Raw genomic sequence first — 16862 nt, 5'->3', positions numbered from 1 at the left:
CTTGTTTATAGTCCTTATTTGTGTGAGTAATTCACCTCATGATTACATTGTGATTCCTACATAAAGATGTTTGACTTCAAATTTAATAGGCATATAGTTAAAGTAGCTTTTACTAGGTCTTGTGAGTGTTACTTAGCTCCTGAAACTGCAAATTGTGTTGACAGACAGATCATCCTTGCTTCAGATAGAAGTTTCCAATAGCTTTATTGTAAGAAATAATTATGTGAGGCCACAAATATGTGCACATACGCTGTGCTTCAGGGTGTATCTTATTAAGCTATTCCAGAATTTCTGGTCATGCAGAAATTGTTGCAGCTTGATGTGCAGTGCCACCTAGTGAATTTATGGGGTGGGCGATTTGAATTATTAAGAATCACGGAAAAAACATCTACTGCTTGCTAACTGTCTCAGGTCTTTGTGCCCGGCTAAGCTACATGATTTCGAATGTGTAGACATCTCTGAAATTGAGTCTTTTCAACATGTTTCCAGGTGAAATCCTTCTAGCTGCAAGTCAATTCAGAAAGTGTTGGTCTCTGTCCTTGAATCAATTCTACCATCATGTACTCTTTTTGTATATAAAGTGGAAGAAATCTGTCACTTTCTTATTTGCCAGTGAATAGTGATGCTGAGCAGAGGGGGAAAGCTGTTGATGAATTGTCTGAGTTTAACTCTGGGACAATAAATTATCAAACTGAAAGAAATTAGATAAATAAATGTCAAGATATATTTTAGTGAAATTTTAGTCCTGTTTCATTTAATATTCAGGTAAATGGACGTGTGGAATATGGTTATGATGAATATACTATAGGTAGAATGCAGAACTAGTTAGAAAACGAGACAGAGACTAGTTGTGGTTCACTATCAGAATGCGAGGGTATTTTGCATAAATCCTCAAGGATTTATCCTGGATCTGGTTTTACTCAGTATATTCATTAATGCATGGGTGAAGGAAGAATATAGGCTTATTAAATTTGCCTATTACATGAAATTGGGAACGACTGCAGATGTGTTTGTAGGGACGGATTAGAATTCAAAATGATCTTAGGAAAGAAGTCTGAAGAAACTGGACAAGGACTTGGTGAGGACAAGTGCTGGGCTCTCCATGGGTTGCCTCTCTCTGTGTAGGGCAGTTGATGACTTTGAGAAAGATTCTGGGGTTTGCACTGAATCCGAAGATAAACATGAGTCAGCAATATCATTTCTGTAGCAAAAAAGACGCTGTTATATGTAGCAGAAGCAGAAATTTAGCCTTCCCGTAAAGTAGTTTTCCCATTCCTCTGTCCAGTGCTAAGATCTCAGGTGGAATAACACGTCTGCTTTAAGCACCGTATTTCTGAGAAAAAATTGGAGGAGCTGAAGCGAGTCCAGGAGACAGCAGAGAGAATGGTCAGGAAACAAAAGAACTAATATTGCTTAGTCTAAAGAAAATAAAGTTGATGGGTGGGGATGTGCCTGGATAAGGCAGAGAGCAAGGGAATCCTCTCTTCTCCACAGCTACAGTCAGTAGGGCAAGAAGTAGTGGGCTTGAACTGGCATTAGGAAAGCTTCCCCAGTCGTGGCAGTAATGAAGCACTACAGTGTGTTGCTTGTGAAAGGTAGGGGATCCTCATCGCTGGAGGTGTTTGAGAACTGGCTGGACAAACATCTTTCAGAAAAATGCTTAGCTGACCATGCCTTAAAATGGTATGTCAACTTAGTATTCTGTGTCAATGAACTAGTATAACACTTGTGGTGTTTTTTTAGTTGTGTAAATCAACAGGAAAGTTTCCAGGAATGAAGTGCAGAAATTGATACCATTCGGAAGGAGGAAAACACTCCCCCCCACCCAACAACTAGTAGTTGTCTTACAGCATAGAAGTGCATTGTCTTCATTTCACAAGTATCCAACATTTTTACATACTATGTAGTTTAATAATGCAAATCTCCTGTCAAGTACTCTGTCAGCTATCAAGAAGGAAATAAGAGGTTTTTATAAACAGTGGAGGTAGTTGCTGGGTTTTTTTTTCTTCTTTCATCTGTGTGTGCTTCATGTAGTAGGATTGCTGCACCTGTGTTTAAACCCAGGCCATAACTGCCTATAGCTCTTTAAGATTTTAGCATGGTAGTATTGGGCTACTACTTCAGCTTAGCCAGTTTACAAATCCAAGGTTTTTGCCTGTGGATACTTTCCAAATTAGTTCTGTTTGTTTGGTTTTCTTGGTCATCATTGCTTGTTGTGTTGAGTTTTATTCCTGAAAAAAAACTGGCTTTAGGGCACAGCCTTTATACCTATCTGCAAATAGTTTTATCAATAGGCTGTGTGGTTTTATATGTAGGTTGTGACGTCCTTTACCAAGAGTAAAAGTCTATTGCTGTTACTGAACAGAAAAGGATGTGAGCAGCAAAAAACATTAAGCTTGCTTGATATCAACTTGCTTAATTCCCATTTCTCTTTAATGTTTTTTTTTCCAAGCATCAAGTCGTATAGCAATGCTTTAGTATTAAGGCTTTAATTCAATGTCAGTTGAATATTAAATGATTTTCCATTAAGCATTTTTAGGGCTGGTTATATCAGCACAATTTGCTATGAAGAAACTAGATCAGGCTCCAGTCACCCTTACCACCAAAACAGTTTGTTAATGGAATGCTTGTCATGTGTGTACTTCAACCCTCATTCTAGTCATTACACCTGATTCTTATCCAGACCTCTTTTCTGCAAAGAAATTTTAGAAAAATCGGTTTATGATTGGTATTTGCTTAGTTATAAGGAGTATTATAAAAAAAGAAGAAACAACTGAGCAGTTTGTGAGATGGTGAGCAATACATGTTTGCAGTTCAAATCCAGCCTTGGCAAACTTTCTATAGTTAGTTGAATGGTTTCTAGCCTTTGGGCGTTGGGATTTGGTCTTGTGCTGGATTCCCACGGGCTACATACCAACAGCCACTAGAAAAATAGCATCAATTACATCTGTAGTTGACATCTTTATCAGAAGAGCCAAAGACTGATAGCGCCTGAAAACCGCAGGTACTTTCTTATCACTGTAAGAATATCGTGTCAGGAGGTGTGGGTGGTATTGTGTTATGAGACTTGAGCTGCTACACCTCATCTTTTCTTTTACCAGGATTTTAATCTGCTTTCCCTGTCAAGCATTGGATTTTCACTAGAAAATCCAACTGTGGGGCCAAGTTATGACACCATGACAAGTTGGACATCAGTAATTCTTCATGTGCGTGCTCTTAGCTGTTACAAACGAGGAGTAATGGGGTTTTTTTCAGCCACAGTAAAAGAGGTTCAAGATAAATCACTTCATAATTTCAACAGACATGGCACCAAGAAAAGAGCACCAAAAGGGATGGTATTATGGCTTATTGGATATACGTATGTTAAGCCAAACATACTGGATATATATTAAGCCAAGTTTGCTGTGTTTAGCTGTGAATTGAGACTGCTGTCATGTTGGTATCCCTCAAGAACTGATTAAAGTGTACATTATTATGCATTCCTGTAGACTGGAAGACTTGTTAATATATTAGCATTTTAAAAAGACATTAGAGATTACAATATGTTGCCTATACCTAAAGTGCCGATGAAATACGAAAGGGTGAATTTTGTTACATTTGTCTGTGTTCACCAGTGGTCAAATCTTTGTTATGGTTGTTATTTGGTTTGGACTTTCTGTTTTGTTACAGCTTGGTTTTTTTAAGCACCTCTTGCTCTCTGTGGTCACGATAAGGCCATTAGTGGATTCCAAGCCACACTGTAGCATCAGTCAAAATTATTAGGTTTTTTTTTGGTTGGAGACTTTCTCAAAGTGAATTAAGAGATTAAACTGGGAAGGAAGGAATTGTTTTGGAGATTTTGGGCCCAGCTGGAACAATCTGTCATGTCACAGAAGGCAGGAAAGGAGGAAGCACCTTGTTTGCTCTGAGGTTCCAACAAGATATAGGATGTTTCTGGTGTCAGACTTCAGTGTTCCCCTGCTTAACTACATTTAAAGAAAGAAGTCCATCACCATATGGAACTTGTTGGGAAAAGATTGGTAATAGGGTGGTTGAGTTTGATGTAGGTAAGGAGATTCTGTCTGTCTGGAAGGAGGGGAAATGGATCAAAACAGGGAATTGCAGGATCCTGTGGGTCTCCTGGGTGCCAGAATGCACAAACCTGGAAGCTTCCAAAGGATTAGCTCTCCAAGCCAATGTTAGCTCTTTTGGTAGTTTATCAAACCAAGAATGACTCTCTCCCATCTTGGTTGCCTTATCCCTCATTGGAGTAAAGATATCTAATGCTCTGTCTACACTAGATATCTTTTATTACTTAAGTTTTGCCAGGAGACAGTGACATTGCAATGGCTTACAATCCTGGCTTACATTCGCAGTGCACAGGCATCCTGCTGTCTCCTCAGCCTTTTCCTTTTCCTGTATTGTGAGTTATCAGTATAGTATTTGGGGAATTATGGGACTTTATATTTTCATATTTCCTTTTTTTATTGACTATATATTGTTTAAGTTGTGGTTGAAAATCCACTGATTTGATTTTTAATTGCTGTTCAGTGTCATTACCAGAAATGCAAACTGTTAGTCTGTTTTTGAAGTAAAATATTCAAACCTACTAAAGAAGTGCAAGTAATTTGAAAGGGCCCAATCTATCCATTTCTTCATTTACTTGTGAAGCTGTATACAATATATCTGATGTCTGTACAGGAACATTTCTAATTACCCTTTGAGCTTGTGAAGGATGATTTGAATGTGCATTTGCAAATTAAAAGAATGCTGGAGTGATTCATGGTTAGAAGAGAGTAGGTAAGCCCCAAATTTTGTTATTACTACAGTACATTTTATTTTATAAGTATTTTCTTAAGCAGAAGGAAAACCAGGAAATGTGAGCTGGATAGGTGATGTGAAAAACCTGGAGGTTTTGGGCAGTGGTGATTAAAGAGATTCCCTTAAAGCTGTGTCTGTGGGATGCCTCAGAGATTATATTTCGGTAATATGCCATAGTAGAGCAGAGCATAGCTTTTTTGTTCTTGCTGCGTTTTGTTTGGCTGACCTTGCCATTGATGGCTTCTAGGAATTCAGAAGCTTTGTTAAAAAATAACAACAAAATCAAGAAATGTCCACATCCTTAATTGGCAATAAATGTTTAAACTCATTCAGATTTAAATTGATCATATATGGAAAGTATCAACAGTCATGAAACTTTGTTAGCTGTATGTATAAAGTCAATGTGGAATGGTGGAATCTTTTGGACTAATTGCAGCTTATATATGGTTATGAGAAAATTTATCTTTCTTTTTAATAGTGCTGCATGGTCAGGATAAGATTGTCAATTGTTCCATGGCTTTGGAGATCAAGGGTTGTTGTTTGAGGTCTAGGTGGAGATCTGTCCTTGCACCATCGTACTTTTCTACCTGTACGGAGTCAGGAGGAATAGCGGCAAATTTAGAACTGACTGGGTAGTTGGAAGAGTTTTTTGATCACTGACCCCTTAGCAGTGAGGTTTGTAGTTTCCCAGGAGAAGCAGAATGGGATTGCTTCTGCAAAACTCTTTACCATTGGAAATAAAATAATGTTCATGAGCTTTTTTCAATATAGGGCTGCCAATTCACAGCAGTGCTTCATGGTGGTGGCAGCAGGGGGGGTTTACCAGCCAAACTGGTACTTACACAAGGACATGGGAAAGACTGTGCTGGCAAAAGCAACTTTTGCTAACAACCCTTCATGGTGTCAACAGAGTTTTTTGGTCAGTAAAGGCCTTTTCTGGAGAAAAATAAGTATGTGTGGAAGAAGCGAGTTTTGTTTTCTAGTGAAAGTGGCTGTTTGGTTTTGTCTTTTTTTTTCTTGTATTTTATTTTGAGAAACTGTTTCTGAGAAGAGAAAGATTTGTGCCTTGTTTTATATTTAGTTATGGGCATGACTCAGGAGACCAGTGTGGAAAAGCACATTTTAGACAAGTAATTTAAATAACAGAGTTACTTTGCTAAGCGTCACACATTGCTATCTTCACATAAAGAACCAAATATGTCTTACTTTTTCTTAAGTAAGAAGAATGGTGTGAATAAAAGTGTTAATCTTTGGAGAGATCAACTTTGGTCTCCAGTGTCCTGTTAATTTAATTTGACTTATTCCGCTACTTTGACCACATAATTCAGACTTTAAACATTGTGTTTCATCTCCTACCTTTTGCAGTGCTCTGCAATATGAACCACCTTTTCAGTATTGAGCACATTATAGTATTACTATTCCTACTATAATAGCACTTTTAAAATAGTAAATCTTTTTCCTATAAGCATATAGTGTAACAGGTCAAACATTTGTGAAGTTATGTATTTCAGTATTTCTATGCCCTTTATATCCTAAACCTTTTACTAGCATTTTTGATTTTTTTTTTTTAAAGATTTTATATCAGAACACTGATTTAAATAAATCGTGAACTGTGGTTTCTTCAGTTTTATTAGAATAATGTACTTTTTTTCAGATCATGGGGTACTTTTCTCGGATCTGTTATGTAAAATGTTCTTTTTCATTCTATTTAAATGCATGTAAAAATATGAAACTGAAGCTTATGAAGGCAAGTAACTGAAATGAAGTTTTCATTTAAGAATTATATGTATCTTTTATTAGATTATAAGAAAGAATAAATGGAGCTTTTTATTTTGGTAAATTGAGCAGGCTTGTTCTGGCAGATTCAGTGTACTGATTTAATGGGTTTTGTTGTTTGGGTTTTGTGTGTGTTGCTTATTTATGTAGCACATTCTTGTAATTCATATAGAAAATAAACATTCTGACTTTTCCAGTGTCTTTCACTGCTGAAAGCCACTCTTTAAAGAGGCTGTGAGTGTAAATGGGTTTGAAGAATAAGGTTGAGGTCTGGGATCAGAATAAACAGAAAATGTCAAGATTTCATGCACTTGTACCATAGTGCAAGATATTAAAATGGAGTAAATACCATGCATATTCAGTAGAGCTACTCCAAGGAGGAAGTACCTTTCCTTCCAACTGCATGAGATCTAGCAATAAATATGCTGAAATGACTTGTCAGTCACTGCCTGACTTTCTGCTTAAGAACAAGACAAATACTCAGTTACTGGTTTTGTCAGAATCTTGAGTGTTTTTCTTTTGAACTCACTAAATGCCCTGACTGTTGGACTACTGATTCTTCTTGGATAGACTTCACTCTTGTTGCGGCTATGAAATCCATACTTTTCTTTGACCATTTGTTTTCTCCTGAGCATAAAATCCAACTTTCTCCTTCCAAAACGCTGTTAATCTGTTATAGGCAAGGTACCTTCATAGCTGCAGGAGTACCTATATATGGTGCATTATATTGCATCTCCATAGTTTCTGAAGATTTGTTTGATCTTTTTTGAATTTAGTACATTTTATAATGTGCCTTGCATGTTTGCAGAATAAAGAAATGATAATGATGAAAGGATGCATCTCATATCATCACTTCATTTTCTACAGCTGACAGCAGATGCTGGATTTTCACATGCAAATTGTACCTTTAATATTTCGTGCTAGAAAACAGCCCCTGTTTAGTAATTTACCTGGTCTCACAGGGCCCAAATTGGTAACTATTGATCTCTGAAGTCTGTCTCCTTTCTTTCACACTTGAGTTTTCTTTGTCTTGTGATCCATTTGGCTCCCTCTAGCTCTAAGCTATGGTGGAAGGCATTCTGTAGGCTATGTGGTGAGCTGTGAAGTTCGTACTCAAATGGTAATGGGAGCCTCAGCTAAAATATCCGCATCAATACAAAATTTTTGTCACAGTTTCCATCTATAAAATGAGGATAGCATCACCACCCAGCTTACAGAGGAGTCGTAATAATGCAGAGTTAGAGATTGTGAGGTACGTCACAGGTCTAGGAGAGCAAAATAAGAGAAATACCACTGATTTCATGGTGCCTAGATTTCACTTTATTTCTTCAATGAATTGGGCCCATAGATTTTTTTAGATTTTCTGTTTGGGCTTTTTTTCTGCAAGGAATTAAGTATGCATATAATGGCATAATATTTAAATAATAACAATTCTAGTGCGAAGCTCCCTGCTTACTGCTAAGCCTAAGCTGGAATCTTATTTAAACAAACTAAAAGTTCTTTGTTCAGTCTTTCAGGGCAACACTGCATTCTGAGCTACTGGAATCTGGAGCATCTGTGCACTTGCTTTTGTCTACTGTTACAGAAACCTTTGTGAATGATAAATGTAGGAGACAGATTAGAAGTAATTAACGTTTATTATCATAACTGTTGATGCTGTAAAATCTTGGGTGATTGACCCTCATAGCAGCCCTAATGAAAGCAAAGTCTGATAGTAAAATTAATCAGTACAAAGGAGTGGCACAACATGTGGCCATTCCTACTAGGAATGTTAGTAATACATTGTGTGGTGGCACCATCATCTATCTGTGGTATTCTATATGTAAATGAAAAAAAAAAGATTTAAAAAATTATATTTTCCTGCAAGGATCTTTGCTTAAAATGTTTCATCTTAGTTCTTATGCTTTAAGTTCATAATTTTAAATCATACAGCTATTTAGCAGTAGAGTTACTTACTACAGGATCTCTCTCTATATACTCCTGGTCTTACAAATTTATCAGTGAAATAAATTGGATCATTGATTATAGCAAATAAGAAAACACAATTTGCCAATAGAAGGGTGGGTGTCTGATGTGGTGCTTTAGTTGTGTTAATGTTAAGAATGTATAAGGAGGGATGGCTCAAGAGATTAGGACATAAAGCTGAAGTCTTGGAAATACAGATTTGATCCCTGCTGTTCTAACACTTTGTGTAACCTTTGCCATGTCATTTATTCTTCATGTGCCTAAATGCCCTTTGTGTTTAAAGGGTAATAGTTCCGCTGTGCTGAATAGGGTGTGACAGTGATAAATGCTTTAAAATTTTGAGAGCCTCTGGGATTCTATAGCATTATGAGACACATAAATTGATGGATGTAATGAGACGAAGGTAGAAAAATAAAACAGAAGATGAAACTTTTTGCTTGTAAAATGAACTGTTCCTGCTTGATTGCATTGGAGACACAGTTGGGTTTTTTTGTGGTTTTCTGACTAAAATCAGTTGTCACTAACACACTTTGTCTTTGCAAGTTGCCTGAGGGGAAAAATAAAGGAACATTTAGAGTCTGTGATAGGGACATTGTTTTACAGCACTCTACTGTTCCATAAATTTTATTTTTCATCCAAAAATGAATGAAATTTTAGATATGAAGAGTGTCTGGCATACAGAAAGTTTTGCAGGTTCAACCTCTATATGTGTGTTTAATTTTCTTTTTGTAAAATATTATTTGCAATCCCATTCATTCTGGTGGTTTTAACTTGTTTAATATTTCTGTTATAGAACAATTATCAGATGTTTCTGGATGAGTTTCATGATATGAAGGTTGTCATACCTGACTTTTCAACAAATGAGACAGTTTTAAGTAGGCAGCAAGTAAGATAGATGTTTCTTTTAGTACGGGGGATGAATGCAGTCACTTGGATTTCAGGAAATATAACATTAGGATAATTTTGAAATTACCTTTCCTTGGGATGAGATAAACAAGAAATTTAAAGATTATCTCTACTTTTTGAGTATTTTCTATCGAAATAAATGAGTGCATCCTAGGAAAAAAAACATCTTTCTCTTACAAGGTAATGTTTTCCTCTGTGAGTCTTTACGCAGTGTACTGTGTGTTCAAGGTAAACGCAATCCAATCCTGATATGAGCGATGACTGACTTCAGCAGAAGAGTTATCCACAGTCTGAATGGTGGCTTTAGAGTGGGATTTCCTAAGATTTCAAAACAGTTAAGCAGAGTTTATCCAACTACTTTTCATTGTCAAAAGCTGTGTTTCTCCGCATTATCTACTTTACTCAATCCTTTATGCTGCATAGATAAAAGTAACCATGCTTTCTAATTGCATTCTTTTTTGTTCTCTTTTTTTTTTCCTTCTAACTAGAGTCTGTGTGTATTTACACCACCAGGAGCTAAAGAAGGACAACCACGGCTCATTCCTGCAGGGCCCATTGCTCATGGCACTACAGTATCTGCTTATGTAGCCAGATCCAGAAAAACATTGTTAGTGGAAGATATTCTGGGGGTAAAAAGCTTTCTCTTTTTAATAAGATGATTACACCATGTTCTTAGAATGAATATTTTGATGCTGAGATGTTTATTGAGCTGAATGTATAATGATAGAATTTACATCTGTCTTGCTACCAAGAAAATAAATTTGAGTTTGGATTAGATTGATGGAATAATTTCAGAATAACTCATTTATTTTTAAGTTTAAAAGTTTTCAGTTTTTTTGTTTTTTAATATTTTTTTGGTTGTCAGTTAAGGGAAGTAATTGTACCATAGCCACTTGTAGCGAAAAAAAAACTATCAGTAAAAACTCTTATCCTCCTGGTCTTGAAATACTTAGTGTGCTAATCCCAAACAAGAAGACTCCCATATAGTCAATCAAAGTTTGATTTAATTATTATGCAGGGCTCACACTGACAAGAATGTCAGTCAGAATTCTGGTTATTAGACAGGATTTTGATCTCTGTTTACACTAATGTAAAGCCAGAATACTTATAAGTAGACCTACATGGAAGACACACTACATGTAACTGATATTAAAATTCAGGCCTTTGTCCGTCAAAGGATTCAGAAAATCCTAAGGTGATATTCTGATAATTCTTGGCACTCTGCATGTCTGTCCTTAATTTTTTTTAAAAAACTTCATCCTCTAGTTTCATTTATGCAATTGTATGAAACTGGTATTTAAACTGTACTTTATGAGAACACTTTATGATCAGCTGGTTATGAGAACACCAAGGACATTTAAATTATCTTCTGTCTTCAGTGTTTTCTATCCTTTTCAATTCTGCCCAGAATAACAATCTTTGGATACTGTGGCCAAAATTGGACATTTGTGTCTCTATTTTAAAAAATATTCGTTTAAAAATATATGACCTTTATTGGGCAAACCCAGGCTATAAACAAAACACCAAATGCCTCATGTGAGTACACTTAAACAGAACCACAAAAGCAAAAAGCAGAAACAGCTTTCCCTGTAGTAACAGTCAGTGCTTTCTGTATAGCCTGGACTGTAAAGATTTTATATGTTGTTAGGCTTTTTCAGTCACATATAGGGCTTAAATTGTTACTGATCATGATATCCTTGTATACAAGGCTGCATGTTTTGATTTTATATTCATAGTATCCGTGGATTGTTGACCGAACAGGGAGATTAATTTTGGTGACATGGTTGGCCTTCATGTGATTTTAGGAGCATCTCAAACGTGAAAGGGAAGTGCTTGCAGATAGACTTGCCAGCCCTTTTTTGGGGGGAGGACAGAATTAAAAAGTGAAAGCGGGGGGCTCATTTTGCAAAGTGCTTCCCACTCTCTTTTGTCTGTCATTTGTTCCAAGCCTTCAGGTTGATTATCATCTTAGTAATTAAGGTAGAGATTACTAGCTGTTTTCTTTGAGAAAGAAGGGATTTTGATCAGCTTTGCAGGAGTGTCTGTCTTGCCTAAGCACAGCCCGCAGGGAACATCTGGGAAGAATCAAGGAGGATTGATGTGCAACCAAGTCGGGTCTCGCTTGCTTCATGTCGGCTAGTTACTGCCTTACTAACTGTAACATCCAGCTGGTTTCTCAGGTCTTTGTGAGTTTTCCTACACGGGGAACTGAAGCTATAAAGCCTTGGACATTCCCTATGTAGATTAAAAATTATGAATCTGGACCTTTTATAGCAGCTGGTAGGATTATTTTAACATTTGTTCCTGTAACTTTTGCACCGGTTTATTCAGGATGCATAAGCAAGGGAAGGAGAAAGATTCTTACTCTCATGCATAATTTTGGGGGAACACTTTTTCCTCTTCAGGAGTCGGTTGAGGATTATAAACCTGTATAACCTAAAGCCTTAGCCTTAGGTTTTGATTTTTGTTGTCTTGCAAGCACTGCTGTCTGCTTGGTAACACTGAAATCTGAGCAATCCATTTCATAATTAAAAATGCTTTGGACTTTTGGGGGGGAGAGTGGCAGGGTAGTGTTGTTTGTTTGGGTTTTTACTTAATCTGCACTGGCATTAGCAATGAAGTGCTGGTTTTGCTGCCTGTGAGATTAGAGAAAATGTATTATAGAAACAAACCCAAAGCTAGGTCTAATACACGCCTAATTCTGACTTTACATCAATAAGTTTATCTGTATATATAAATCAGTGCTGAGACCTTTTTATTGCATTTTTTTCAGTGGATGTCTTAATACTGTGTGTAAATTATGCTGAGATATGAGTTTTAGTGAATTTTATCATTTTCCTGCAGATTTGATCAGCCAGGAGAGGGAGGAAAACGTCCATATATCTTTCATGTTAATGTTATGATATTTACATTTTATCAGATTATGTTTACATTTTCTAGGATGAGCGATTTCCCAAAGGTACTGGACTGGAATCAGGGACTCGTATCCAATCTGTTCTGTGTTTGCCAATTGTCACTGCAATTGGTGACCTGATTGGTATCCTGGAGCTTTACCGTCACTGGGGCAAAGAAGCCTTCCACCTTAGTCACCAAGAGGTGAGCTCATACCTAGCCTTCCCCAATTCCTCACAACGATCAGCACTTCAGCCCCTCCAAACTTCCTTCTCTCACTCTTCTCAGGTGTTTTTTTACCTTTTTCATACTTGAGTTTTGCTCTCATTGAACGTTACTTACGAAAAAAAATAAGTAGTGATTTATATTTTCAGTTACAGGAGGTAAAATTTATATATACAAGTACAGGGACACATCAAGAATTTTACCCTGTGTTCTTCTGTGGAAAAAGAGGTCCAAGATTTCTTTATTGATTATAAACTCAATATGGAGTTGTTAGAGAAGTTAATGCAGAGCAGGTGAATGAAATGTAAGTGTAAATCAGATGTCAAAAAAAGAAATCACTTTATAAAAAAAGAGCACTGCCGGGTTATCCTGAGTCTCAATTTTAACTTTCCAGTAAAGCTGTATTTTACAATATGGAAAGATTTTTTTTTTATTATTTTTTTTTTTTTAATTGGCTGTTTTGGTGTGGCTTCTCAAGTGAATGAGCCCCATTGTAAAACATAATGTTGCAAAGTTGTAGAAACAGTATACCAAGTCTCAATGCTAGGTCTCATGGGAGGGGAAAGGGATTTTATTTTAAACCAAAAGTGAAGCAAAAGAGATTTCATGTATTTGCATTCACATTCTTGCATCCACACACTCTCAGACACCAAGCTGTGTGCGTCCAGGTGGTATTTCCAAGAGTCGCGTGCAGAGATGAGCATATCCAGGTAGTCTCTCCAGGAAGCCTTACAATGGGAGGACAAGGGATGCCAACTGTTGAGTCCTTATGTCTCCTGGTTTCTTCCTAGCTGGACAACCATCTGCTGGTTTTGGGTCAGCCTTTTCTTTAGCCTTTAGGAGCTGAACATCTTTTGTCTCTCTAGCCTGTCCCATCTCTGTGAGTCGTCAAGATTTACTCACTGTCTTTTGTCTCCTGACCCAGATGTCCTTAGAACCTGTGTGTAGTTGTACTGGTACCTGGATGACCTCCTAATCTAGGTGCCATTCGTAACGCTCTCTTCTGCTTTTTTGTCCTTCTGATGCTTCCCCATCCAGATATTCCCATTCATAACTATCTTCCCACTTCCATGACTGTTCTCTACACTGCATGGTTTACTCTATTTATACGAGGCCTCTGTAGCTACATTGTCCATATACGTCCATTTGTCAATCCAAAGTTGCAAATTGTTAGCCAAGTACAAACAAATTTGAAAATGGAGCAGATGTCTTAAAGGCTGTTGCTGTATCAAAGGTGTTAGAAGTGCATCTTGCCTTTCATGTCTGGGTGAGATTCCTTGTCATGTCCCATCCACACATTAAGATGAATGTACTGTTCATTTCTCTCTGTACCCTTCCCCAGGGCAGAGAACCTGAACACAGAGGTTAGGACAAAATGGGGTGAGTTCCAGACAGGTCTGTTGTCTCGACAGTGGTACAAGATGCACCATGGAGCAGTTTAGCTGTACTGAACAGGAGTTACTCTTGTGAAAAGAACAGAAAACTTGCAGACAAGAGATATTAAACCCAGCCCTCCCAAGGAAGGAAAAAACAGCAATATTTGTCAATTGTATATTCTGTTTATCAGTAATCTAAGCAGCCTAGCATATATGGGATGCTCATACATGTATATTAGTTGGGCAGTCAATGTTGCTTCAGCCTCAGGGTCCCACATGGTATTTTTTCACCACTAGGGGACTGGATTAGTATGGTGGTGCCAGTAGCCTTGCTCACTGAACAAAGAACAGGCATTCATGCAAAACCAGGCTTTATCAATTCTGCTGCTTACACACAATGTATTTCTTTTTTAAAATTATCCTATAACATTAATCAATCTACAATTCAGATAGGTCTGAGACATGCATTGTTCTGTGCAAATATGAATCTTTTATGTTATGTGAAATACCTTCTGTAACTGAAATTCATGAATGTTCTCTTTGGAAGAGACTGGCTGCTAAATAAAAGTATTTTATTAGTAAATTAAAAATATTTTAGGGTCACTTTCTGAGTGTTCCAAAGCATTCTTTTCATTTTCAGGTTTCAGAAAGCCTTTGGATACCACTAGCACTTTTTGTAAAATGTGTACAATGTGTTCTGGTTAAAGAAAAATAAAATTTTAAAAAAAGTACCTTAGGAGTGTATGCAGCAGCAGACCTCTTGTACTTCTGTCCTCTGTGTTCCTATAAAGCTCCTGTGTTTCAAGGACGGGAGATTATGTATGGTAGCACATCTTGGTTAACTGCAGTTTACGTGACATTTGTTTGAAATGTTGCCTGGAAACTGTCATACTTAAAACACTGGTCTTGAGCTGAGGGATCAGGTCTGGTTCTTCTACCACCAAAATGGTAGTGAAAGAAACAGTGCCTGTTTACAGCTGGAAATAGCTGTGGCTGAAGAGATACAGCCCAGGAAAGATGTTATGGCATACTTTATTTCTATGGCAGATGCCTTTCAACAATGTACATAATGTAATTTTTAAAGCCCTTGGCTTATGAGATGTGTGTTTTGATGTTGTATTTCTGAGCTGATGGGTTCCCAGTACCGCTTTTTGAAGGGCATTGGTAAGCAATTTTTTGATACAAAAAATTAGGATTGTTCTCTTGTGACTGAATGTACCTTACTAAAATTGAAACACTCGCAAGTATACCCAGACTTTCACAAAATAACTGTCTTCCTACAAATTGTTACTGCCTGCCTGTCTAAAACAGCTCAGTCAATTTACTTAGCAGTGAGATAGAGAAAACGAGTATGTAACTGACGTGCAGTTTTCAAGGTTTCTTCAGAGTTAATTTCTTCTCTTTTGTTTCAGGTTGCAACAGCAAATCTTGCATGGGCTTCAGTAGCAATACATCAAGTACAAGTAAGTGTGGATGTTTTTGTTTTTTTTTTTTCATTGTGTAACCCTTCTGCCAGAACTTGATTAGTAGGAACATGGACTATGGTCAAATTTAAATGCAGGTCACTACTAAAACATCGATTCAAGCACTTTTCCCTGAACCTGGGAAAAATACGCTAACATTTTTGGTGTTCATTGAGCTAGTTTTCTTCACTTGCAATGGTGGATCAAATAACAAACAGTATTTTTACTAAGGGAAAAAGAAACCTTAACAAGGTAGATAAATAGTGGTTAAAGCAGAATTATAACAACTTTGCAGTTTTTTTCTTGTAAGAAAGAAGGCAACTGCTAGGCCAACTGGTTGCTTTCCTCCTGCTTTGGTATTCAGTTTGAAATTATTAGGTGTTGCTGGCTAAGCCTAGTTTAAGCTATCCTTGCTAGCTGCTTCATGGTCCTGTTACTTCTCCCACTAAGGATGCTTCATGCTGTCCCTAGCAGGGTGCCTAATGAAGCTCCTCCACACAGTGCAAGCTGCTCGAGCAAACCCCGGAAGCTTTGCTGGTAGCTTTTGTTACTTCAGCTAATAGAAGACGGTGACACTGGAGCTAAACATACTCTGTCAACTTCACAGAAGATGCTAAAATGGGTTCTTCTGTCAACTCACAGGAGGAAGTTCGTGACATTCTTTTTTTCAAGGTGGCTTTCATACACTTGGCAGAATACTTGCACAAAGCTTCCTGCTTTTCTTTTCTAGACTCTAATATTTGCCACCTTGGTACTAGAAGTCATTGACTTTGTTTGGGATGGTCATTCACCCTGGCATATTTAGGCAGAATTAGCTGGTGTAGACTGTTGTATGCTAGCAGAATTGCAATCGCATGCAGTTGTAGCTTCACTTTGTAAAAATGACTCTCTCTTTAACTGAGAAGTCTTTCACACCTAACAAAACAAAACATAGAAAGATTAGTTTAAGCCTGTCCCATGATCATTTTCATTTTTCTCCCTTCTGCTAAGCAGAAGGCTTGCCCTTCCCAAGTTTTTGCATGAGAAGAATGCAAGAGTTTTGATCTGGCCTTGGGCCATACCTACCAGACTCACAGCTAGGCTTTAGGAAGTAGTGTATATCAAGAAGTTGTACCTAGTTACCTAATTATATGCAAGAGTAAGGTTTGTGGATGTAGTTTGTCATATTTTGCATATTTATTTATATCTGCATTGCACAGATGAAAGAGAGTAGTTCTGAGTGGTATTTTATTGTGTAAAAGGTACATACAGTAGAGGTTTGTTTTCTTTTTCTGACCTCAGTGCTTGCTCTAGTAACATACAGTTGTACAATTGTACTTTAGATACAGAGTATGCAATCAGGTGAAGTAAAATATGCTTCTAAAATATAGTATGCATACTATTTTTTTGTGTTCATATTCGTGCTGATTTCTCCCAAAGTTGAGCACATATCATCTGCTACTTAGCTTACTTAAACTTG

The 16862-nt window shown here is 37.2% G+C and overlaps 1 protein-coding gene across 3 annotated transcripts in view; it reads left to right on the top strand.

The window, feature by feature from the left end:
- Nucleotides 1-16862, top strand: part of PDE10A (phosphodiesterase 10A) — a 191439-nt gene that overhangs the window by 130160 nt on the left and 44417 nt on the right. For all 3 annotated transcript variants that reach the window (XM_075036108.1, XM_075036109.1, XM_075036110.1), the window contains exons 6-8: nt 9936-10076; nt 12388-12543; nt 15353-15403. In XM_075036108.1, the coding sequence (XP_074892209.1) occupies nt 9936-10076; nt 12388-12543; nt 15353-15403 (348 nt within the window). The remainder of the gene's footprint in view (nt 1-9935; nt 10077-12387; nt 12544-15352; nt 15404-16862) is intronic.

This window comes from Buteo buteo, chromosome 9 (assembly GCF_964188355.1).
Source record: "Buteo buteo chromosome 9, bButBut1.hap1.1, whole genome shotgun sequence".
Lineage (NCBI taxonomy): Eukaryota > Metazoa > Chordata > Aves > Accipitriformes > Accipitridae > Buteo > Buteo buteo.
This window is presented reverse-complemented; position numbering and strand designations above follow the sequence as displayed.